The sequence below is a fragment of the Vulpes vulpes genome, chromosome 8, assembly GCF_048418805.1.
Source record: "Vulpes vulpes isolate BD-2025 chromosome 8, VulVul3, whole genome shotgun sequence".
Classification (NCBI taxonomy): domain Eukaryota; kingdom Metazoa; phylum Chordata; class Mammalia; order Carnivora; family Canidae; genus Vulpes; species Vulpes vulpes.
The window spans coordinates 85597487-85621179 of NC_132787.1; the positions used below are offsets into that span (position 1 = coordinate 85597487).

The window sequence follows — 23693 nt, forward strand, 5'->3', positions numbered from 1 at the left end:
CTGCTTTGGTCCTGATTTGATGATTCGAACCCTGAATCAGGGAGGCCTAAAGCCAGGATAAATCTTAGGATGTCCAGCTATCTGGCAATAAACAGCCTCTTTCCCTTTAGCCACTCTGTGTATCTTTCACTTAGAGTCATAGGGTCCTGCCTCAATGATCTCCTATCTACCATGTCTCCTGCCACATCCTACAGACACCCACCACACTCGGCTCGAGCTGCCTCTACACTAGCCTGCAGTCAACCTGTTGCCTCTCCAACACCATCCTAAAAGCCTCAGCTGATCCTCTGCCCTGGCTGCTGAGAGTCTGGATTTCCCTCAGAAATACAGATGAATTAATTGACTTCATTATCTCTGTTTACAAAACTCACCTAATTAGCCCAACAGGGTCAGAAAGATGGCTAAGATTTACTCATTAATTAATTTAAAAAGTATTTCTTGAGTGCCTACCATGTACTAGGCAGAGGAGATTAAAAAAAAAACCTTTTTACACCTGCAACTAATAGTAGAAAACACCCTCAGAAAGCCTTAAATTAGCTGTGGCCTTCCTTCAGAAACAGGTGGAGAAGCTTAAAGGTGTGAGGAGGAGAAAAGAAACCAATCAGAAGGTAGGTATGGGAGGGCTAGAAAAGAGAACACCTAGGTTTTCCCTGAGATTTCCAGAGAAGAAACAAGAAATGTCCCTGGAGGGTGATACAGTGCACCACTCACCCCTGAGTGTCCCTGTGTCTACCCCACAATATCTCCTGACCCATCTGCAGGACCCCTGCCACCCCACGGGGGCCTGGAACCTAAAAGAGAAAGAGGGGTTCCCTGGGGCATTTGACCACGAACAAGAATGCCAGCTCCTACAAAAGTTCTTCATGTTTCTGGGGACAACTACACATGTGTGCTTAAAAGAAGGAAGTCTTGCTCCACTCCATGAGGATGGAAGGACATGTAACCCTATAATCCCAGGGAAAACCTGAAGCGTACTTCCCATAGAAACTTCTCTAGGTAGGTTGCCTCTAAACTAGGCTGAGCACCATCCTTGGTCTTTAGACTGAATTCCTCCCGGTGAGGTATTGGAATGCAGAGATGAAGAGGAGCTGGATCTGGCTTTGAGACCTGCTGCAAGAATTTAATCCTTCTAAACCTGTGTTCTCATCTATAGAATCGAGGTGCCAAATGGTAGCTCATCATTAGCTTGTTGCGAGGATTACCTGAAGTAATCCATGGAGAAGTCAGCCTTGTGAGGCATATCCAGGCTTCTGTACAAGGCCCTGTGTCACCTGGGAATGGAAGACCCCGCACTCAAACCACCAATTTATAAAGATCCTTTGGGGACACCATTTGTACAAAAGCAGGGGTACACTGAGGTCCAGCTGAAAACAGCTTTGTTTTTATTTTTTTATTTTTTTAAAGATTTATTTATTCATGAGAGACACAGAGAGAGAGAGAGAGAGAGAGAGAGAAAGGCAAAGACACAGGCAGAGAGAGAAGCAGACTCCATGCAGGGAGCTTGATGGGGGACTTGATCCTGGGTCTCCAGGATCACACCCTGGGCCGAAAGCAGGCGCTAAACCGCTGAGCCACCCAGGGATCCCCAACAGCTTTGTTTTTAATATTAATACTATATCAATGCAGTTTAGCAACATTAAAGTGAGATAACCTTCTCCAAAATACATGACTAATTATAGTCAATATTTACATTTCTTTCAAGTAAGTTTAAGATGTGCCTTACACATTATTATCAAACCCTATGGAATACTAGGCAGACTCTTTCTGTAAAGAGAGGCCATCCAAGTCCACAGAGCCTGGGGAAGTCACCGGCCCTTACCACCCTCCTACAGAATGGAAGGCTCCGAAAACATGACAACATGCCCACAAAAGAAGACCCTTCTGTCCTCCCATCCTGGCCCCACGTTTCCACAGGTCAGGCCCACAGCGACAGGTGAAGCTGAGCCACGTGCCAGAGTCTGCTCTCTTGTTCCAAAAAAACCATCGAGAGAAGATTCCACATGATCACAACATCAGATGGCCCTTCAAAGCCATGTTTTCTACTACCAAGCTGAGCGATGAGAAATGTCAGGAGAGATGAAAGGAGAAAGTGAAATGTATTCCAGTCCAAAACAAGAGACTTGACCAAAACCACTTGTAGTATATCAGCATAGTGAGATGATCGTTAGCAGCAGCACAGAAGCAGACAGTACTGTGTCTGTCCAGGTACACAGGACACCAGATGCACACCAGTTCTCTTTGGACTGCCATGTTTAGGACCTCATGGCTATGTGTGGGGCCACCCTGTCACTGACACCACCCTGTAACATGGTTAGGTACTTGCTGTAAATGGCATCCTTGCTGAGGGTCCCTGATGGACCTCCCTTGAGCACCCTCAACTAAAGGTTAAAAATACAACATCCATTACCCTCAGATCCTTAATATGAGAAAACACCATAAAACAAATGTCTTAGAAGAAAATTATTCAGGACTGTGTTTACAATCTGGCTTTATGATCCAATGATTCAATTTAGGATTTCAATTAAGGGGAAGAATAATCAGAGGATGCCTCAGAGCCTTCATGATTAGTAATTTTATTGTTCTTAAAAGTTAATGTTGTCTACTTTGGCCATAAGAGCTCACCACTTTAACCCATGACTGTACCTTATTATTCTACTACAATGGTATTCTTCTATCCTCAATAAAGACTTGTGGTTAAAGCAAATCCAAGCCCTTCAAACTGTAACTGAAGAGCATCTTTTCTAACCACACTATAACATCAGCACCACCCATTACCTGAATGGCCTTCCCACGAGATTTCCTCTATCCTCAAAACCCATTTCAAACAATTCCTACTCTAATTTTTCCCCAAGGGAGAGCAATGTCCGTCCCTTGAAACCCAGCTACTTCAGACTGGAAGCTACCTGAAGATACAACCACGTTTTGTTCATATTTTGTATTTCCAGGGCTGGGAAAGTGGCTAGCACATAGAATTGGTTCATTAGGTGCTTATTGGCTGGATGGATGAGGCTCCAGTCTGAGACACTCTTCTGGGACCTATACATTCTTCCTTGTATTAGTTTCCTCTTACTAAGAAGTAATCACCATCTTCATGGCCTAAAACAATACACATTTATTATCTCACAGATTCTAAGAGACAGTAGTCTGGGCACAGAATAAGTGAGTCCTTTGCTTCAGGGTCTCAAGAGGCTACAATCAAGGTGTCAGCTGGGCTGCAGTCTCATCTGAGGCTCAACTGAGTAAGACTCTACTTCCAAGATCATTTAGGTTGTTGGAAGAATTCATCTCCTTGTGGCTGGAGGATTGAGGGCTCCAGCTTCATCCTGCCTACCAGTGAGACACTGCCTGCAGTTTCCTGCCACGTGGCTCTCTCCACAGCAAGCCACAAGCACAAGTCAGCTTACTTTTTCCAAGCCAGCAAGAAGTCTCTCACTCCAGTCAGCCAAAAAGGAGTCCTATACAACATAACATAACCAAGGAGGTGACATCCCATCACCTTTGCCAAATTCTACTGACTAGAAGCAAGTTATAGGTTCTGCCCACACTCGAGGGGAGGCAATTATACAGAGGTGCATCTGCCATAGTCCTAGGGTTGTGGTCATCCTGGCCTTCCACTGGCTGTGAGCTCCACAGAGCAGTGTCCTCACTGTATTCTTAGCCCCTGGCACACTGCCTTCTACATAGCAGGCACTTCAGACAAAGTTAGTGGGTTGAAATGAAAGGTTGAGTCAGAGGTAAGAAACAGACTTCAAAGGACATATACAGAGAGATAAATCAGTTATAGAAACATTAGCAGTTGTTTAAAACAAAAAAGAGATTATCCACATGGAGACCAAAAGTGTGAGAATTAAGGATTTTTAGGAGTGCCTGGGTGGCTCGGTTGGTTAAGCGGCTGCCTTCAGCTCAGGTCATGATCCCAGAGTCCTGGGATCGAGCCCCATGTTGGGCTCCCTACTCAGTGGGGAGTCTGCTCCTCCCTCTCCCTCTGCTCCTCCCTCTCTGCTCCTCCCCCTGCCCCTCCCCCAAAGCACCCCTTGCTCGTGCTTTCTCACTCCCTCAAATAAGTTAATAAATAAAATCTTTTTAAAAAAAAAAGAACTAAAGATTTTTAAAATCCAGCAATTCTTCAAATTTGGGTTTTTTCAAAAATCTGAATACTATTTTCTAAGATTGTGGCCTTGTCTACAGGATAAACATTTGGGTGTATTATCAAAAGTAACATGTAGAAAATTTGCTCACATTGGGAAAAGAAAAGAAAATACTTACTTTTAACCAAGTAGAACTATTACCACAAAAACTGATAATTTAACAAGAAGCCTTGCCCCTGCCCCCCAAATCTTTCTACTTGGAAAGAAAATAGATATTTTTAGACCTAATTTTTCTTCAATATCCAGGTAAAGTATCTTTGCATTCATTTATTTTTCCGAAAGAAGATAGATAATGGGGGGGGGGGGCACTCTCCCTATTTCACAGGACAAGCAAAGCAACTCCTTCTTCAGCTCTTTCTACAAAGGTTCCAGTCTCATAACAGGCAATTCCTTCCCTAAAAACACATCTAATAAAAGTGTAGATCATTGCTGAAATTCTTCACTGGGCTGTTTCCAAACATCTGATGCATTCCTTCAGCAACGTGCAGGCCTGAATCAGCAGGACCCCAAGGAATGGCCAAGCAACACCGCCTCATCCCTTCTCCGTCTCAACTTCCTCATCCTCATATGAGAAAGCTTTGTCCCTGCCAATGCTGAGGGCATGTTCTGGACAAGAGCTTGGTCTTCATTTCACTTCTGAAGTATTTTGGAAACCAGTAATGGCACCTTCCTCCAAAACAAAATGTCACATTCACTCCTGTTACTTTTATTAATTTTGTAATACCTTTCTCCTCCTTCCTGGCCCTTAACATCTTTCATTCCAGTATACTCACTTTAAACCTGGCATCCTCAGGCCTCAGCGTGGCTCAGCTGCTCAGCGCTTATGAAAACCAGGGTCACGGGGTCACCCCTGAGGGTTCCAGTTTGGTAAGGCTGGTGGGAGGGGGGCCACAACCTGCTTCTGCTATGCATCCCATGGGGGACTACAATGCACAAGGGAGCCAAGCAGCATACCTTGCTACACGCAGCTAGGAAGAATACGAAGAAGTATGATTTAAGCATTTTCCATATTAAAGAACAGAAGGGAACTAGAAAGTCCTGAAGGTACAAAACTCACATTCCCCGAATGGCAAAATGCCTGCCCAGGGCCCCTCCGTGAGCGTGCAGATAGAATGTGTGGTGACGTGTGTGGCTCAGATTACCAGGTGGCCCACCTGAGACTAGGGAACTGCCCCATGCCCGGGAAGGAGGAAAAGACAAGCTTCTAGTCCCCAAGGCCTGGAACCAAAGGGAACCAATTTCCCTGAACCCCTCCTCTGTCTACACATGATGAAAAAGAGGAGGAGCTGGGTGTAGCCAGAGCAGTGGTCCACAAACCATAGCTGCGTCAGCACTGCCTAGAAGGCCCATTAAAACAGAGTGCTGGGGTCATGATCTCGAGGTCCTGGGATCCGGCCTTGAGTTGTCAGGCTTCCTGCTCAGTGGGGGTCTGCTTCTCCTTCTCCCTCTCCCTCTGTCCCTTACCCCCAATCACGTTCTCTCTTGTTCTCTTCTGTCTGAAATAAATAAAATCTTTTTTTTTTTTTTTTAAATAAAATCTTTAAAACACACACAGAGTGCTGGGCCCCATGCCTAGTTTCTGATTCAGCAGGTCTAAGACAGGGACTGAGAATCTGCATTTCCAGCAAGTCCCCAAATGCTGCTGCTGCCCTTGGTTTAGGGACCACACTTTGAGAACCACTAGGTTTGTGAAGTGCCAGTCAAGCAGTCTATACTTTTGGACAGAATGGGGCAATTTTACCAAAGAAAGAGCCTTGAACGCTCAAAATTCAGCGTTAAAAATGGTTACGCAGGAAGATTTGCTGTAATATACATTCTCTCATGCTTAATAACATAATCTCAGTAGCCACTGATTTAAATGAATTTCAGCTGGTCTTGCCCTCAGAAACAAATGTGACTTGTAATGCTTATTAATCAAGAAACCTTACTGAGGGTCTATTGTGCACACAGAACTGCTATGTAGTCCAACTTCCTAATGGATAAAAAGTAAAACAAAAACAGGGTCCCTGCCTTTAATTTACTTATCGTCTGTATTATTTCACCTCCAATTACTAAGAAGTTTTGGACTAACTTAACATAACCATTCACTATCACAGTAAAGAAAGAAAGAAACAGCTCTCTTGAAAGGATTCTTGTCTTTCCTTACCCTCTACTTTTAGGAAGACAGAGCAAGTCACTTGACGATGGTAAGGGGGGCATAAAAGTGGGGAGTTAGGTATTATTGTTTATTTTCAAACCAACTTCCAGCCTATTCCCCAGAGACCATAAACCTTCAGTAAATGGCACCATCAACATAAAGACATGAGACACAGATCTGTAATCCTCAAACACCCACTGTAATACATTAAGACTTCTATTTTTCCAGACAAGAAAATATACCAACACGATAGAAAAAAAAATCCACAAACTGAAAACTTTTCACAAATAGCCAGAAAAGCCTTATTAATATCACCACATGTTTTCAGAGCTCTTTTGTGAAACATTTTCACAAACCCCATTTTATTTGCTATTTTCTACAAAACGGGGGGTGTGTAGCCAACGGGTGCTATGAACCCCATTTAAAAACAGAATAAAAAAAAACAGAATAAAATTGCCCAGGGACAGTGAGTGACCACCCAAAAGGCCCAGCAGGCCCACTCCAAAAGAAGCCTTTGCACCGACCTCAGGTTTGCCCCACAATTTGTGAAATTTAGATGGGTGGGGGAGTCCTGTATTGTAGAAAACCTCAGAACAGCATTCAAGTGTATTCCAAAAATTTTATATTCTGCATCTAACACATTTTATATTCTGCTCTCTAAATTTTCCATGGTGGCTAGATTGGGATTCTTAGCTTTTGTTCTTAAAGGATATAACATCTTATTTTTTATTTAGAACCATATGCAGATCCCCACTAATTTCCTTTTAACATAGCAGTGACCAGAGGCTTTTTTTTTTTTAAACCCTCAAACTTTCATCCTAAATTTGGCCAGTGGCTCTGGTGAAAGTGTCACCTTTTGTCTATCAGAGCTCAGCAGAGGCCTGGGGCTGCCATTAGCATAGGGCCAGTCTGGTGATCTGGGCACAATGCAGGTGGTCAGGCTATGATAATAATTTGTGTTGCTGGCTTTGGGTACTTCACTGTTCTATATGCAGTTTTTGTCATCAATTAAAAAAAATAGCATCAGTAAAAAAAAAAAATGAGTTTTCAATTTAAAGCATTCTTTGTCCATGCCTTCAAAGAAGTGCTGTAAAAAATCAGATCCTGTCTTGTGTTTTATTCCTTAACAGTAAAATCCACTTGCATTTACAAGTCCTCTGTGTTATTTATGGCCTTACGCAGCCTACAAGACCTGATAGGGATCCAGATCTAGCTCCAGATCACTCTGGCCCTCACTGTGACAACCCAGCAAACCCACTTCTAGGTCCCCGCACTGGGCCAGATCTATTCCCTACCAGGGCCTTTGTCCTAGCTGTTCTCACCTCTGAACAACGATCTCCTCTGTAAAGGTTCTCTCTTAATTCATCACCAAAATACAGCCAGCATCTATTTCTCCCCTATGAAGAACTGATCCCATCAGTTCAGTAAAGTGGACCACGTCAATTCCAGATGAGCAACACCTTCCTCAAATTCATCTTCCCACCCACCAACCAAACTCATCTTTTCCTCCGGTCCAGCAGAACCAACAGTGCATATTCAAAAACCAGCCCATCCATCTCCTAATTTACAAAACACGACATTTCGCAAACTGTTTACTTACGTCCGTGCCAACAATATTACTCAAATGCGGTGCAGTGAAAGAGCCACAGGGAATAGAGAAGCTGGCCAAGAGCAGTATTCAGGGATCTAAGATTACAGGGAAAATCATACAACATTCATTTTACTTGGTCCCAAATCTCTATCAGATGATGTTGAACAGAAAGATTCTAAAATTGGCAGGGAGAAAGGAAAAGTTGTCTTAAAGTTTGGGCCATGCCAGGGCAGCCTTCAGAAAGAAAGCTGAAGGAAACAGAATAAGGTGGTGTGCCCTTGAAAAGCTGTCATAATAAGCAGTGTCTGTAGGGCAAGGATAAGCACAAGGGGAAAGAACACCAAATGGAAAGGATTGCTAAAAAGGTGAGAGTAAACAAAGAAAGGAAGGAGAATTCTCTAGATAGCATTTAGAGGACAGTATTTTCAACACAACATCAGAGATGCTGGTTCAGTTCACCTCTATTCAATCGGCTAGCATCTGTACTGTGGCAAGGAAGGGAGCCTGGGTGCTTAACACAACACAGAGTAAATCCTGCTCCACACGGATGGGGAGAGAGATGCCTCTCCCACGCCAGGTCCACCTACACCCAAAGCCAAGAAAGAGTGAAATCACAGTGCTCTGGGAGAGGGGAGGAGGGAGCCATGGTGTTCACCAGGGGACCTGAGAAACACAGACAGGGGTGTGTAAAAGGCTGGGGCGCTCAGGAGGGGGCGGGCCTAAGCAGAATGGAAGCCCCTGAGAACTTGAATACGGTTGGACAGGAGTCCTGTTCTGCATGCACTTTTTATATATTACTTCATGTGGTTCCCCAACAAGCTTCTGAATGGTGAGTCAGACCATTATTGTATCTGTAACCTAGCCGTCCCCCCCTCATTTCCCCAGTCTCACAGTGAGGAGGTGTTAACATCCAGACAGGAGCCCTGTATCCTCCAAAGAATTAACTTTTTTTTTTTAAGAGAGGGATGGGGGAAAGAAGCAAAGGGAGAGGGAGAGCGAGAATTTTAGCGGGCTCCCCACTCAGTGTGGAACCCAACATGGGCTCAATCCCATGACCCTGAGATCATGACCTGAGCCAAAATCAAGAGTCAGATGCTCTTCCGACTGAGCCATCCAGGTGCCCCCAAAGACTGAACTTCTAACCACTGACCTACACTGCCTTCTAGCTTAGGACAAGAAAATATAGACCCACTAAGGGGAGAAAGAAGAGGAAGGCAAGAAAGGCACAGGGGAGACCGGTAACAGGCAGCATTTCCTTCTTGCAGCCACACTGTGTTAGGCGCACAGATTCCTGGCAACCAAGGCACTGTGCCCACATGAAATGTTCAATCCTTAATAAGTAAGGCAAATTAACTGGTACACATGAGCATATACAAATACTTTCAGCTCTGATGTGTTTTTCCGTAAGTACTGAAACACCTAATTTGTGTCACACTAACAAATTATATACTTTTTTCTCTCTACTAACAAGACAGGAAACATTAGTAAAACATACGTTTAGAACAAGATAAGACCATCCATAGTCTCTTCCTTATCTATAAATCATTGTGTTTAAATATCACATCATGGAGTCTTTAAAAACATGACCCTGATGAGTAGCTACTGGATACATTTTCTATGTTTTTATGTATTTAAAATATTTTATAATTAAAAATTGAATATTTTCAATTTCAATTGGTTCCAATGTGTTTTAAACCTTTTTAAGAAACACTTTAAGTGCACCTATTATTTACAATTTTGCATATTTCCAACTCTTATAACAATGTATATATATTTATCAAACTTCCAACTAACTAATGAAAAATACTGGATGAAATAACCCCATATGCAGCAGACTCTGTATGTACTATTCAAAATTGACCTAAACCAATATTCAGAGGGCTTTTGCCTTGAGAAATTTCTAAATTGTTAAGTGCTGGGCTTGGTCTTTAAAGTCCTACACAAAGAGTCACAAATAATGCCCAGAAGAGGGTTCCTTCTGGACAACTGCTTCTCAAAATCTGGACTTCCTTCATCAGCACCATTTGCGGTGCTTGTTAAAAACCCAAGAGATGTTGATTCAATAAAGCAGTTTAACAAATTCCTCTTGGGATGAGTTGCACATTGACATTTAGGAGCCATCAATCTTGAATTTTTTTCACTAACATTTTTTTAAAGATCTATTTATTGAGATGCCTGGGTGGCTCAGCAGTTGAGCATCTGCCTTCAGCTCAGGGCATAATCCCAGAGTTCCAGGATCAAGTCCCACGTCGGGCTCCCTGCATGGAGCCTGCTTCTCCCTCTGTCTGTGTCTCTGCCTTCTCTCTGTGTCTCTCATGAATAAATAGATAGAATCTTTAAAAAATAAAACAAAAATCTATTTATTTATTTGAAAGAGAGCAGGAGAGTCAGAGGGAGAAAGAGACAGAATCTCAAGCAGACTCCACACTGAGCACGGAACCCGACACGGGGCTTGATGTAAGCACCCTGAGACCATGACTTGAGCCAGAATCAAGAGTAGGACACTTAACCACTGTGCCACCCAGGCACCCAGATCTAGAATCTTTTAAAAAAGACCACATAGAATGGCCAGTCATAACCAAAATCAACAGTGGTCAGTTCCTTACCTCTCCCACTCCCTGGCGCAGCCAGAGCTCCTGCATTAAGGACTAGAGAGATCCACAGTCACAGATGCATGGCAGAGGGCCCAACTCTGCTTCTGCCCACCCATCCTTGCATCTTTGGGTCATTGCTAAGGATACCCCAAGTCCCTAGGTAGGGGTGGCCCAACTCTTGAGAAGCCCCCCTCTCAAGCCCATGTGCCCAGCATCTTCAGCCTTACTTTATGAGTTGAGTATATCCTCCCAACCCACCCACCCAAAAAAATGTGTTGGAGTCTTGACCCAGTACCTGAGTACACGACCTTATTTGGACCCCACTTGGAGTCTGAGTCTTTACAGAGGTAATCCAGTTTAAATAAGGTCATTAGGGGAGGCTGGGTGCCCTGACAAAAAGGGGGAATTTGACACAAAGACAGAAGGACCATGATATAAAGGGACACCGGGAGAAGTAGGCCTTCTAGAAGTCAAGGAGAGAGGTCTGGAACAGACCTTCCCTCATAGCCCCTGAAGGAACCAACCCTATCCACAACTTGATTTTGGAATTCCAGTCTCCAGAACTCTGTGACAAGAAAGTTCTGTTGTTCTCAGCCACCAGTTCGTGGTACCTTGTTATGGCAGCCTGAGCAAACTAATACAGTCTGGGAACTCACGGAGTGACTTGAGGCAGTACAAGCCAATCCCTCTGCAGGCTGTCAGGAGGGGTCACAGCACTGGATGTCCAGGCATCCCAGACCCATAGAAAGAACAAGGGATCAGAAACCAGGAACCGCAAGATCCGGGGGGGGGGGGTGTCCAAGCAGTGCCCCCTCACCCCCCGGCCTGTAAAACACGTAGTAAATCATGCCTGCCTCTCCCACCCGCAGAGTGTGTAAAGATCAAGAAAATGCTCCTCGCCTGCAAGAAAGCACTATGCAGGTTGTCCTCATCGCTCAGCAGCTCTTCCGCGTAGGCTCCGATCCTGGTCAGCACTGGAGTGGCGACACAGCCCCAGCACTCCAACTCCCCCTGTTAATCACTAGGAAGGACTTGGAAACAAAATCTGCATTTCAGGAAAATTCAGTTCGAGCTCCCAAACATGTTTGAGTATGTTTGGAATATCCAAGACAACAAATAACAGCGTCAGAGACAGCAAACTCTCGAGGCTGCCAAAGGTCCTTTCAACAAGTCAGGCTTCCTAAGGGCCAAGGGTTCACCGGGCAGAGAAGCACTTCAATAAACCAGGCCAGGCAGGAGCAGGCGGTGTGTCCAGGCCAGGCCATGGGCCGGAGGAGGGCTGCACAATGAAGGTTTAAGTACTATCACAACAGAGAATTTATGGTTTCTCAATGTTTGTTTTAACTAGTGTTGAGAACACATATTTGACCCAGTGTGAACTTGACCTCCAGGTCCCTCTCCCTTTGCCAGGCTGTCTGTGCCACATGACAAGATTTTCCAGCCGACCCTTCCACCCCTGCTCCCAGCAGCTGCCATGGTAAACCTCACTGCAGATCTATTGGCAAAGCAGCTGTCAATGGCCATAGCAGGCATACGAAAAATGTGTAATCATTCTGGGCCTGACTCCCAAGCTTGGCTAGCCAAAAGGGAAGGGAGACAGCCTGAAAAGTCCTCTTGGTCATCTGAACTCCAGCCACATCACTCCCTCCTGGACGATGCCATCTACTGCATCCCTGAACACCAAGGGTATATATGTAGCTGTCTCCTCTGCATCTAATTACGGAACACTTCTACGTTTGGTGGTAGTGTTTTGGGGTTGTTTTTTTTCCAAAGCAGTGTGGGCTGAATGCCAATGGAAAAGCAATGGAATATCGATTTTTCTGTTTCTTGCTAAGGAGAGAACAAGTCATTTGATGTGCCATGAGTTAAGTGAGTAAAAACAGACCCTGTACTCCCTACAGCTGGCTGCATTTCTCCTCTATTCATAGAACCTGGCACATGGTAAAAGCTAACCAGATATCCGTTAAATAAATGAAAGAACCATCCATGCATTTATGGAGAGCCTGCAATGTGCCAGGCACCCGCGCAGGACTCTTACCTGCCATCTCTCCTCTTCCGTCCTCCTCACTCTGCCAACCTGGCCTCGCCCTCATCTCGCCTTTACTCTTTTATGTCATCTGCTCCCAATCCAGCCTCCTCTTTCAAGCTGAGCCCACTGGCTGTGTCTCTCTCTAGGCTGCACTTACCCCCACGGGGGAGGGGGAGGGGGGGCGGCAGAGGGGGTGGGCAGTGTGGACACAGAGAGCGAAGAACCAATAAGGCGCAGATTCAGTATGGACAGAGGAAAAACAGGCAAAAATGAAGAAAGGCACAAATGGGGCACATTAGGGATTTAATGCCCCAAGTGGAAGACAAAGTCTCAAAGCTACAAAGACTCTCCTATAAATGCTTCGTCTTTGGAAAGAGAAAAAAATGTGGTGCCCAAAACAGATGATTGCCATCAACAGTCCCTCAGTATTAATAACTAAAATGACATATCTCGCACTAACCTCTTAGCTTCTAGAGATCCACACACAAAGGATGTCTAGTAGAGCAGCATTAGCATGCAACTGGGCATCCCTACAGAGACTAGATGACTGGAGCGCCTAAGACCACCTCTGTGGAGACACACACACACACACACACACACATTCCCCGCCACGGTGTGGGTCTGTGCCTGCCTGTTTCCCATCTGATCTGCAACGCAAGGCTCCCTTAATCTTTAGTCTTCAGAAGCATTTGCCTGTGGCACATTTAAATTAAGTTTCACCCAACTAAAAACAACGGAGTCTGGCTCCAAGAGCATCTTATTTTTCTTCACTGAAGTAAGCAAACGGAACAACATAAATACAACCCATCTCTCACAGAAACATTTTTTGCATCAGTTGGACAGGACCTATATAAACTGAAATTATTCAGCTAACCCCTATCAATTATCCTCAAAATAGAATGACAATTAGGAGGCACCCTGGGTGGTACGTTTAAATGCGCATGCACATTTTATGATGACTACTATCTTAAGGAGGGAACTTCCGAGGTTTTGTACTAAGTATAAAAAAAGCATACCCAAGCGCAATTGTTCAATTCAGCAAAATAAGGAAATGAGACATCAATTTCAAATCAATTTCTTTTACAATCCAAAGTTCACTGGTACCTACTGACACAGTTGCCGTCACAAAAAACGGTGTCAGGATTTTTTTCAATTTAATTTACATATACTTTAGGAGAGTATTTTTACCTCTGAACAGCACGCTTTATCCAAAAAGAACTAGAAACACACAAATAGTCTAATTTTTAGTCATTTTAAAGTTCTACTAAAATGAATCATTCAGAATAAACTGCTTTCTTTTTTCTTGGAAATTGAAGCCAAGGCAGCATGGGAGTGACTGGCCTTTTCATTTATTCTCTGCCTTCCCCCCCAATAATCTCTATTGAGGAATAACTGACAAATAAAAATTGTATATATTTATGATATATGATAATGTTTTGATATACACATACACTGTGAAATAATCACAATCAAGCTAATTAACATACCTATCACCTTATATAATTAACATTGTTTAGGGAGTAGAACACTTTAAGATCTATCCTCTGAGCAAATTTCAAGTAGACAACCTCGCATTGTTAACTATAGTTACACTGCTGTACATTTGATCCCCAGAACTTACTCATCTTGTGTGATGAAACTTTGTACCCCTTGACCATCAGCTCCCCATTACCCCTTCCCCCAACCCTAAACTACTTCAAAGCTATAATACAAAAAGCGATCCATATCAATATTACTTAAAAAGAAGACAATGATGACACCAGCTGGGGAGACACGCATAGGAAAGAAAAGAAAACCAAGTAATAAAGATCTGAGTCGGGATTTGCTTGGCTTGATCCAATAATAAACTAAGAATCTTTCTGGTCTCCTCAAGGCTTTTATACCCTTTCTTTTTCATCTTGATACCTGGAATGATCCAACAAAGGGAGCGAGGTTTATCACAATCATTTCTGGATGAGAAGATACAGGGTCAGAAAGGTTGAGTGAATTCCTCAAGGCCACACAGCGAGCAAAGGCTCCGGGATCTGAACTCAGGGCCAAGGGCTTTTCTAGTAGCACACTGCGGGGCCGTGGACACAAGTTTCACAGCATGAGTTATAACCCCCGTCATCCCATCCAAAAGCAGAAGGCTCCTTCATCTCTCTGGCTCTCCCACATATACAAAACAAGTCTCCCATTGAAACATGACCACCTAGTAACTACATTACTTTAGGTTGGGCACTGGCCTACCCCAGCATCACTTTTAAAATTATGCCTGAAAGGAGTTGGGTTGTAAGTTTCTACCACTTGGGCCTGAATTAATTTGTCAGACTGGGCAGCAGAGGAAGGCCAATTTTCTGAATGCTAAAAATCATCAAAAAAGCAAGTGATGTTGCATGGCTTAGACCCTGTGCTGTCCAAGGGCTAACTTCCAGGAATCGGAAAGAGAACATGAACCAAAGGCCAGAGGTATTTCTTGTAGGTATTGTGAGACTAAATCAGTGTAGCAACTTCCTCTGAGACCCTGCAGCTTCTCTCTTTCTGGATCACCAAAGGACAAACTGGTCAAACCTAGGCACCACTATGCCCTTGACTTCCTCGCCTGGAGAAGCAGGAACCCATGAAGTGGTGCCTCAAGATCCAGCTGCTCTCCTTTCTAAGGCATCTTTGGGTCTTCTGAAACATCTTTGGATCCTCAAATCTTCAGACAGCCTTTTTCAGAGAAGGCACTCAACTGCACCATTTGCCAAGTAAATGTCTCCAAGTCTTGATGCATTCTAACAGGCATCAAAGAAGAGAACCCACCCACTGTCTCTAACACCCTGCTGTGTATCTCCAGCCTTTACACAGCGGCATCCCACTGCAATGGTGCCTTTATGGGTGGGTTAGCTCCATGTTCTAGGGAAACTACAGCATAGCAGGCTTTGAGCAGGAGATACTGAAGGGGAAAGGGTGTGTAATTTGACCTGATTTCATCATAAATTCAAGAAAATGCTGGTCCACTATTGTCAAGTATAATCTAAGAAGAAGTGAAAAATTATGACAGTCTAAATGCCTACAACCCTAAGCATTTCTGATCTAGTGGTTTGAGTTCCATAATCAGGAGGCTGACAGTGAATTCGTAACTGCCATTACTCCTTGACCACAGTTAAATCATAACCCATCCAGACACTCCTTTCTACAAAACCCAGGCCACTATGCTAAAGCCCTCCTGTTTCTTTCAAGGAGTGAAGGTATTTTTTTTTTAACAAGTAGTTCACCAGAATGACTGTACTAGAAATTTTTGCCATTATTTTAAAATCCAAACTTTATTTTAAATATATTTAAAATATTAAATCAGTATTTAAAAACCCAAACTACATACAAGACAAATTGCTAAATGTGACTTAGTATGCTGAATACCAATAAACACCTCAATTTTGGATTCTGATTCACGATATTTATGGCTCAAGCTCCATGCAAAGAAGACCTAAGAATGCTGAACTTTGTCTGAGTGAAAGATTTTTTTAATTTCCAATTAGCGACAAAGTCAACTTGTCCAGAGGAGCCTCAAAACACGTTTTAACTAAATCCTTCACTTTACAATAATCGGGGAAAAGTTTTCTGGTGTTCTCAAACCTTTATGTCCCAATAACACATTCTTCTAAAATGCGTACGAATTGGAGAAGCACTGAAGGAAACCCCACTTGTAAGTTTTGAAGAACATGAAGTGCTCACCTCCTGGGAAATAATCAGGCCCCAAGGATGGAGGATTCTTGTGGCTGTGTTCAGAAAGCTTTAAAAACTGCTGATATTTTATTTCAGAACAGGGCCACCTACCACCCATTCCCCTCCCGCCATCAACTCAAAAGTTTTGCATTTGTCAATATCTGTGTTTGGGTTCACTGTACTGGTTTGGCATAGGGTACGTTCTCCAATGGGAAGTTTCTCCAGGTGTGACAGTGGCTAATACTGGGTTGGGGGCAGGGAAACCCCTGAATGCATGGCACGGTTCTGTACAATAAATTGCTGCCCTGATACCATCATCACTGTGACCCAACCCTCCACGGCTGGTAACGAAGTCTGTGGATAATGGGGTACACTGCATTGCAGACATTAATTTCCCCAGGACAGCATTAGCCCCTTCATGGGACTCCCGTGAAGCCCGCCTCCCCCATGTGGACAGTCCCACTATTGCCCACCGTGCAGGGCCACAGTGAACATGGAAACTTACGTTTGGTGCACCTCTGGGAGCCGGGGGCCTTACTCCAGCCATGGCAGCACTGGCCTCCACAGACGTTAACCCTAAAACAAAGCAAGACCTCTGAGTCCAGCAGTGGCAACCTTCTGTCCCAGAAAGCCCAATTTCTGAGGGTCCCTGCAAGCCAGGCTCCTGCTTCCACATTCCTCTGGCTTCCAGAGAGTGCCAAGCCATACAGAGGATGCCCGAGCCGAAGCTGCCCGGGGAGAAGGATAAAGACCAGGTATGGGGGAAAGCCCGGAGAACCAAAACGCCTGCATAACCTAGAGCTACCCAGGAGGGAAGCAGCAGGTCCACGGAAGTGATTTCCGTAACGCCACCCCCCCCCCCACGTGCCCCAGGTGGAGCCAAGTGTCCTCTGCACTTGTCCTCACCCACCGTTTAAACCGAATCTGAGTTTGGGACAGAAGTGTCCAAACGAGTGAGATCGCAGTGCCTGGAACCATCCATGAAGAAAAGAACCAAATAGGCAACAAAGCAAGTTATTCACCCCCCTGCCCGCAACCTGGGATGGATGGGGAGGAGGGCGGGAAGGATGTTTCTGAGCGCCCAGCGGCAGAGGCTTCCCAACCGGAGCTCCGGCCACAGCGGAGACGCCCCCGGCCCGGCCCCGGCCCCGGCCCCCGCCCCGGCCCCCGCCCCGGGAAGGCAGCCCCCACAGGTGCACGGAAGCTGCAGCCCACAGGTTCTGGGATGCTGAGAAGTTCTAGGGCACCGACCACGGGCTGATCGCTACAGCCAGCCCTCCCAAGACTTTTATTCTTTTTCCTCCCCCACTAGCTAGGAAAAAAAAAAAAAAGTCATGACCGAGTTGCAGAGTTTAATGGATGCTGAGGGAGTGAGCTGCAGTGACTTCATGCGGACGCCCATCTGCCCGGAGCGGCTGGGGTCGCGCTCAGGGGGTTCCGCCCCGGGCAGAAATGCCTTTTGTGTTACCCGCAGCGGAGAGACAATGCGCCGGGGCTCGTCCTCCGGCCCCCGGGCCCCGGGCCCGCACCCGGCTCCCCCGGCGGCCCGGCCGGCGCGGCGCGGCGCGGGGACGGGAGGGGACGGGAGGGGGAGGGGGAGGGGCCGCCCGCCGCCCGCCGCCCGCCGCCCCGCTCCGAGGGGCCCCGAGCCCGGCGGGCTGCGCGGGGCTGCGCTTACCCCTGCAGCTGCTGCTTCTGCGCACCCTGCGGCCGCGAGCCCCCGCCGCCCCGGCCCTCGGGCGCTCCGGAGCGCGCGGCTTCCCGGCCCTGCTGGGCGCGCGGGGCGGCCGCCGGGGGAGCGCCGGGCCGGGGGGCGCGCTGCGCGCCGGGGGCCCCGGGCCGCGGCGGCTCGCGCGGCGGCTCGTGCGGCGGGGGCGGCGGCGGGGGCGGCCGGAGCCCCTGCAGGGCGGCGCCGCCGGGCGGGCTGGTGCGGGTGCGGCGCGTCCGCTCCGAGGGCGCCCCCGGGGAGGCGCGGCTGTACCTGGCGTCGAGCGCGACGTTGAAGGTCCGCGGGCGCGGGCGCGGGCGCGGCGGCGGGGGCGGGGGCCCGCCCAGGGGCACGGCGCCCGCCGCCAGCCCGGGGCCCGGGCGCACCACGTACGTGATCCTCCGCACCCGGCCGTGAGCCGACGACGCGAGCAGCCCTGCCCAGAGCAGCAGCCCCCACCTGAGCCAGGGCCCCGCCATCGCGGGCCCGAGCGGCTGCCCGAGCGCGCGGAGGCGGGACGCGGCGGACCGGGTCGCAGGCGAGGAAGTGGTGCGGGCGGCCGAGCGGCCCCAGACCCCGGCCGGGAGCGGCGGGGGGAGGGGGCGGGGCGTGCAAGGTGAGGTCGGGGGCGCGGGGCGCGGGCGCGGGGCAGGGCGGGCGAGGAGGGCGAGGGCGCGCGGGACGCTCGCAGGCAGCCCCGGCTGCAAAGTCTTTAAAAAGTTGCTCTCGCCGTGGAGCCGAGTGTCAGATCTGAACAGCCAATCTCCGGCAGACGTGACGTCAGGCAGTAAATCCTAATTGGGGAGAGCGTGAGATGAGCCGGGGGCGCGCCGCCACCCTCCACATCCGCGCAGACGGTCCCGCGGGCGGCGAGGCGCAGGTCCCCGGCCCCGCGTCCCGGGAGGCACAAAGGGCTCGGCGAGAGCCGCGGCCCGCCCTCTGCTTCCAGGAGCCGCAGGGGTTCGCTCCACGCTGTTTGCAAGGGCTCCCTCTCACCCGTGCTGGTTCGGATACAACGCCAGGTGTTGCCTCAACATACCAGACCGGGCCTAGCAGGGACTGCCCCGGTGCCGAGCTGCCCCCCGCGGGGCGTCTAGGTGGTTCCCCCGAGGCCGAAAGCCCCGCGGGCCCGCGTCTCGGTCTGCAGCCTCCGGTACCCGGCTCGCTCCTGGCTCGGCGCGGACGGGAGTGCAGGGTGGGCAGCAGGGGGCGCCCGCCTGGACCGGGGAAGCCCAGGCCAGAGCTGACCCCCAGAGCAGCCTTGCTTTTGGAGAAAAGGCCTTGGGGACAGGCATACAGACTTTAGCATCCGTGACAACCCCCCGTTTTTCCAAAAAAAACGAACAAACAAAAACAAGCCAAAAAAAGCTCAGTTCCTTGGGCCCCCCGACCCCCCCCCCCCCCATCTGAAAGGGAAGGATCACTCACTCATTTGGGGAGAAATGACCCAAAATCACATTAAGGAAGATGCAGGATCTCCTGGGGATAGTCCCTGGAGTTCATTGGGCTCTTTGGGGAAAACTGTGAAATCCTGTACTCTAGCATTTGAATTTAAAACGTCTGCAGCAGAGCGCGCAATTTTATTGTATGAAAGCAATAGAAAACCCAGTCATAGCAGTCCAGTTTTTTAAAAAACTAAAAATGATACTTGGTTTCCAAGGCTTTGGTTGTTCTCAGTCATATTTATTTGTGGCTAATATTTTTCTTCTGTTGTCTGCTGGCATTGGCTAGTGGACAACTGGTAGCAGGTGATGATGGTTTAAAACGAGTTAGTGGAAAATAATTTAAAGTTGAAGCCAATTCATTAATCTCTTTTTTTCTATACCTTGGAGAAAGACCTCCAGTATTTGATTTGGCAGGAGAGGGCCTCACTCAGTACATCTGCCTGAGCACCAGTTTCATGGGAGAACACACTGAGAGCCACTGCCATAGCTTAAATAGCACTGGGCTGGAGAGAGAGACCACAATTCAGTCCTAACCCTGTGGATAATTAGCCAAAAGACCACGGGCAGTTCACCTCTCATCCCTGAACCTCCACTTCCCCCTCCATAACAGAATAGTTGGATTAAAAGTACCTTCCAGCACTAACCATCTGTGGCTCTAAGAACATCCGGGGTCCCTGTGGACAGGATCAGTGAGGTCATTCAAGGTCAGTCTCTGAGCCAAGCCAAAGAGAACTAGCTGAGACGATTGAGGAAGGAGGGTGGGTCAAGAAACTGCCTCCCAGCATCGGGTTCTTTAAAAAACACAATAGGAGCTAGGAAATATCCACCCAGTGCCTACACAGGCAAGCGCAGAGGCTGACCCTCTGCACATACAGTGTCCCAAGGACAAACCCCTTTGTCTTGGAGAAACTTCCCATCTGGTTAGGGAGACAAGATGTAAATCAATGAAAGCTTAAAAAAAAAAAAAGAAAGTAACAGCTGAATTAAGCAACACTTAGATAATAAAGCCCTCGCAAGGCACAATCTGATTTGTGCAAGGCCAGTGTCACAGCAGCACCCATAATTCTTTGTCATCTCATGGAAAATTCACATTATAGAGGGAAAATATTTCCTACTTGGAGTGCAAATCAGCCTACAGAGATTTTTACCTCACAAGTAGGGATTATATAGCAGGAGTTGAAATGGACAGGAGGGAAGAGGTGTCCAAGCACTAACTCCATTCTGAAGAGGCAGGCCAGAGAAGGAGAGGTGTCAGGCAGGAAACAGTGAAGGACAGCATCCCCAGAGAACCAGATTTTAGTCGGCTGTGTTGGGTACACTGTTTTTGTGGGCCACTCACGAGCCCCAGACAGCTGAGCCAGTTTCTGTCACTAAGAGGCAGCTGCCTGTAGAGGGCAGAGCCTGGACAGGGAGCCAGAGCCCCGGGGCTCTCTCCCTGCTAGTTTGCTTTCCCACCAGGAACTTGAGCAAGTCATTTCACCTCTCTGCACCTGTTTCCAGAGGGCCTTGGGGTCAACCTGAAGTCCTCACATTTGGGGAAAGCAGTGACCTTGACCATACCCTGTGGCTCTACAGAAAGATGTTCTCTAACGTCCAAAGGATACAACGCGGTCTTCCTTTCTCTTGACCCAAAGCAACCAACAGGCAGATATTTCAACTGATCTTCAGCCTGATTACAAACTGCTTTATGACAGATTTGGATATATCATAGATCAGCTCTGAAACATAACCACAGAAAGAATCTCCTGGGTGATTGTGGGTCTCCTCCCTAAAGGACCCACATCCGTGATGGTGTACATGTGTGTATATGCAACCATTAATATGATAATATGTGCATAAGTAAGCACGCTAGTCAGGAGACACCAGTAAAGTCATAGTGTTCCACATCAGGCTCTCGCTGTCTACATAACTAGCAAGATGATCCTTGAAAAATATGCGGTGCACCCTGTGTACCGTCAGATGAGATGATTACTCATCTAAACACTCCACTCACTCTTCTTCTGAAAGTGAAAGCCCAGTTGCTGTCAGGCATGAGGACCAGCCTTTGCCAATTGTAGACCTAGCTTAATGTCATGGTTTCTGGACCCATGCCCCCTAGGTTTCAAGGTCCATTTATATTGGCAGTACACAACTTCCTGGTTCAAAAAAAAAAAGTCTTTAAAGATCTCATAAAACTTCTTGGACTTTAGACAATTTTTACAAAACAATACTCTGATGAGCTAAGTGTAAATGAATCAGAAAAGAGGATTATGTTTCCCATAAAAACTCATGGGTTTGAGGATTAGGGGAAGAAGGGAAGGCTGGCAAATGCCAAACTCTTTAAAGCACTTTGAAACCATTAGTCAAATGCAAAATGTAGCCAGGTCCCCTCATCCTTACATTTTATGAGTTTTGTAATTGAAAATCTTTTCCTACATTTAGGATCAACTACAAATCAAATTTAGTGGGTGCCTATGATCAGAACAGCTTCCACCCATGTTTTCTTCCAGCCAAGACTTCATGGAGCCCCTTTTAGCCCTCTTCTCATTGCATCAAGAAATTCTTAAAAAGAGAAGAGGAAAGAGAGCAACAAGGAAGTCAGTGGGTCACAGATAAAAGGAAGAGAAAGGAGGAAAGAGCAAGCAGGAGAGAGACTGAGGAATGGAGAAGTGAGAGAGCTCAGGAAACAGGAGAGAAGGAGTGAGAAGACGGGACATAGTGGGGGAGGGACAAGCAGAAGTGGCCAGAGGAAAGGACGGATGAGGAATGAATGGAGAGGATGGAGGAGAAATCAATGAATGGGGAAGGGAATACGTAGAGCAGTGAGAGGAGGGGGGGAAAGGAAAAAATTACAAGGAACATGTAAGATCACAAAGAATTATACCCAGAACCTGTGGGCTAGTTTTCTCAGGCTGCTCACTGGGACCCTGGCAGCTGAACATTCGCCGGTTCTGATCTAAACATCGATTTGTCCAGGTTTGAACTACAAGTAAACCTGCAACCCCACAAGGTGCTGGCAGGCTGTGGCTGGTTGGCTGCCTACCCCTCACGTGAGATAGGAGGATCTCAAAGCCCCAAGTCCTCCCACCGCAGGAGGTGGCCAAGGACCGCAGCTTCAGCTCAGATGCCCACAAGTGGGTCCTTCATTTGCTGTCTCCCTTGTTCCTTCAACCATTTCATCCAAAAGCAGGAGTGAGGAAGATTAGAAATGTGTGACCTCCTCCACATTTAACTCTGCTTCCAGGAAAAGTCACATGCAACTTTACAAGTGAAGAGTTACAGCAGAGGTCCATCTGATGAAGATGTCAGTGTGTCTGCCAGCTGTGTGAGCAACATGGAGGCGGGCCTGATTTGCAGAGAAAGATGAGACACCCCTGGAATTGAGCAACAAGTAAAATCAAGGTTTATCCCAGTGCTTCCCTTCCCTTTAATGCTTCAGGTTTGAAAGTTAAGCATCTTGAGTTGTCACTCAATAAACACTGATTGAACAGCCCTGGGGCCCTGAGCTAGCCTGTGTGGCCCCTTACAGCAAAACCAAAGCAGACTTCCAGTTCGGATGGAGACATTAAAATAATGCCTAGTTGGATTGCAGCCCAGAGATGCCCCTGGGCCAGCAAGTGCCTTTGTGCCTGGCCATGGCAAGACAGACCCTGTCCACATGGAGCATGAGTCTAATGGGGTCAGGCCCGAGATAAATAATTACATGGGTGGCGAGTACTGATAAAGGACGGTCAGAGTGAGAAACGAGACCCCTAAGAGGAAACCAGGTCAGGGGCATGGGCTGGTGCCTTCCTCCAAATTTAGAGGAGCCAAGCAATAAAAGTAAACTCACTAAAAGTACATTTTTGTGTGCCTTAAATTTCCCTAATTACTCTAGTCCCCTTCTCACTCGTCTTTATCAAATTAAGGACGAGTCGGGCAGCCCGGGGATGGGGTGGACTCAGAGGTTTAGCACCGCCTTCAGCCCAAGGTGTGATCCTGGAGACCCAGGATCCAGTGAGCCTGCTTCTCCCTCTGCCTCTCTCTCTCCGTCTCTCTCTCTCTCTCTCTCTCTCTCTCATTAAAAAATAAATCAAATATTTTAAAAATGTAAGGACAAGTATCATCACACAATGGCAGCTTCTGAAGACAATGAAATGCCTCACTACATCTAACTGAAACCTGTCTATTCATGTAGCTTTCACTGTAGTTCTTCATACCCATTCATTCAGAGCTTTTGAACATAAAACATGAGGCTACATAACAATTGGGGAGGTATCAATACAACTGTACACTTGTCATTCACACTTTCCAAACCTCACTGGGCCACCAGCAGGTCAACATTCAAGGGAGCCCAACTGAATTCTATTCTTTGTCTCGATGAGTTTGAATCTTG

General features: G+C 47.2%; 1 protein-coding gene across 17 annotated transcripts in view; it reads right to left on the bottom strand.

Moving 5' to 3' along the window:
• LTBP1 (latent transforming growth factor beta binding protein 1) overlaps window positions 1-19058 on the bottom strand; it is a 389007-nt gene extending 369949 nt beyond the window's left edge. For 8 of the 17 annotated variants that reach the window (XM_072767325.1, XM_072767334.1, XM_072767324.1 and 5 more), the window contains exons 1-2: window positions 17865-18459; window positions 16692-16762 (exon numbers count right to left, since the gene is read on the bottom strand). In XM_072767325.1, coding sequence (XP_072623426.1) covers window positions 16692-16762; window positions 17865-18373 — 580 coding nt within the window. In that variant the 5' untranslated portion in view covers window positions 18374-18459. Of the gene's footprint in view, window positions 1-16691; window positions 16763-17096; window positions 17456-17864; window positions 18659-18933 lie in introns of those variants that run through there. The other 9 variants (XM_072767337.1, XM_072767335.1, XM_072767336.1 and 6 more) reach the window with 5 other exon arrangements.
• Window positions 19059-23693: the final 4635 nt, after the last annotated feature.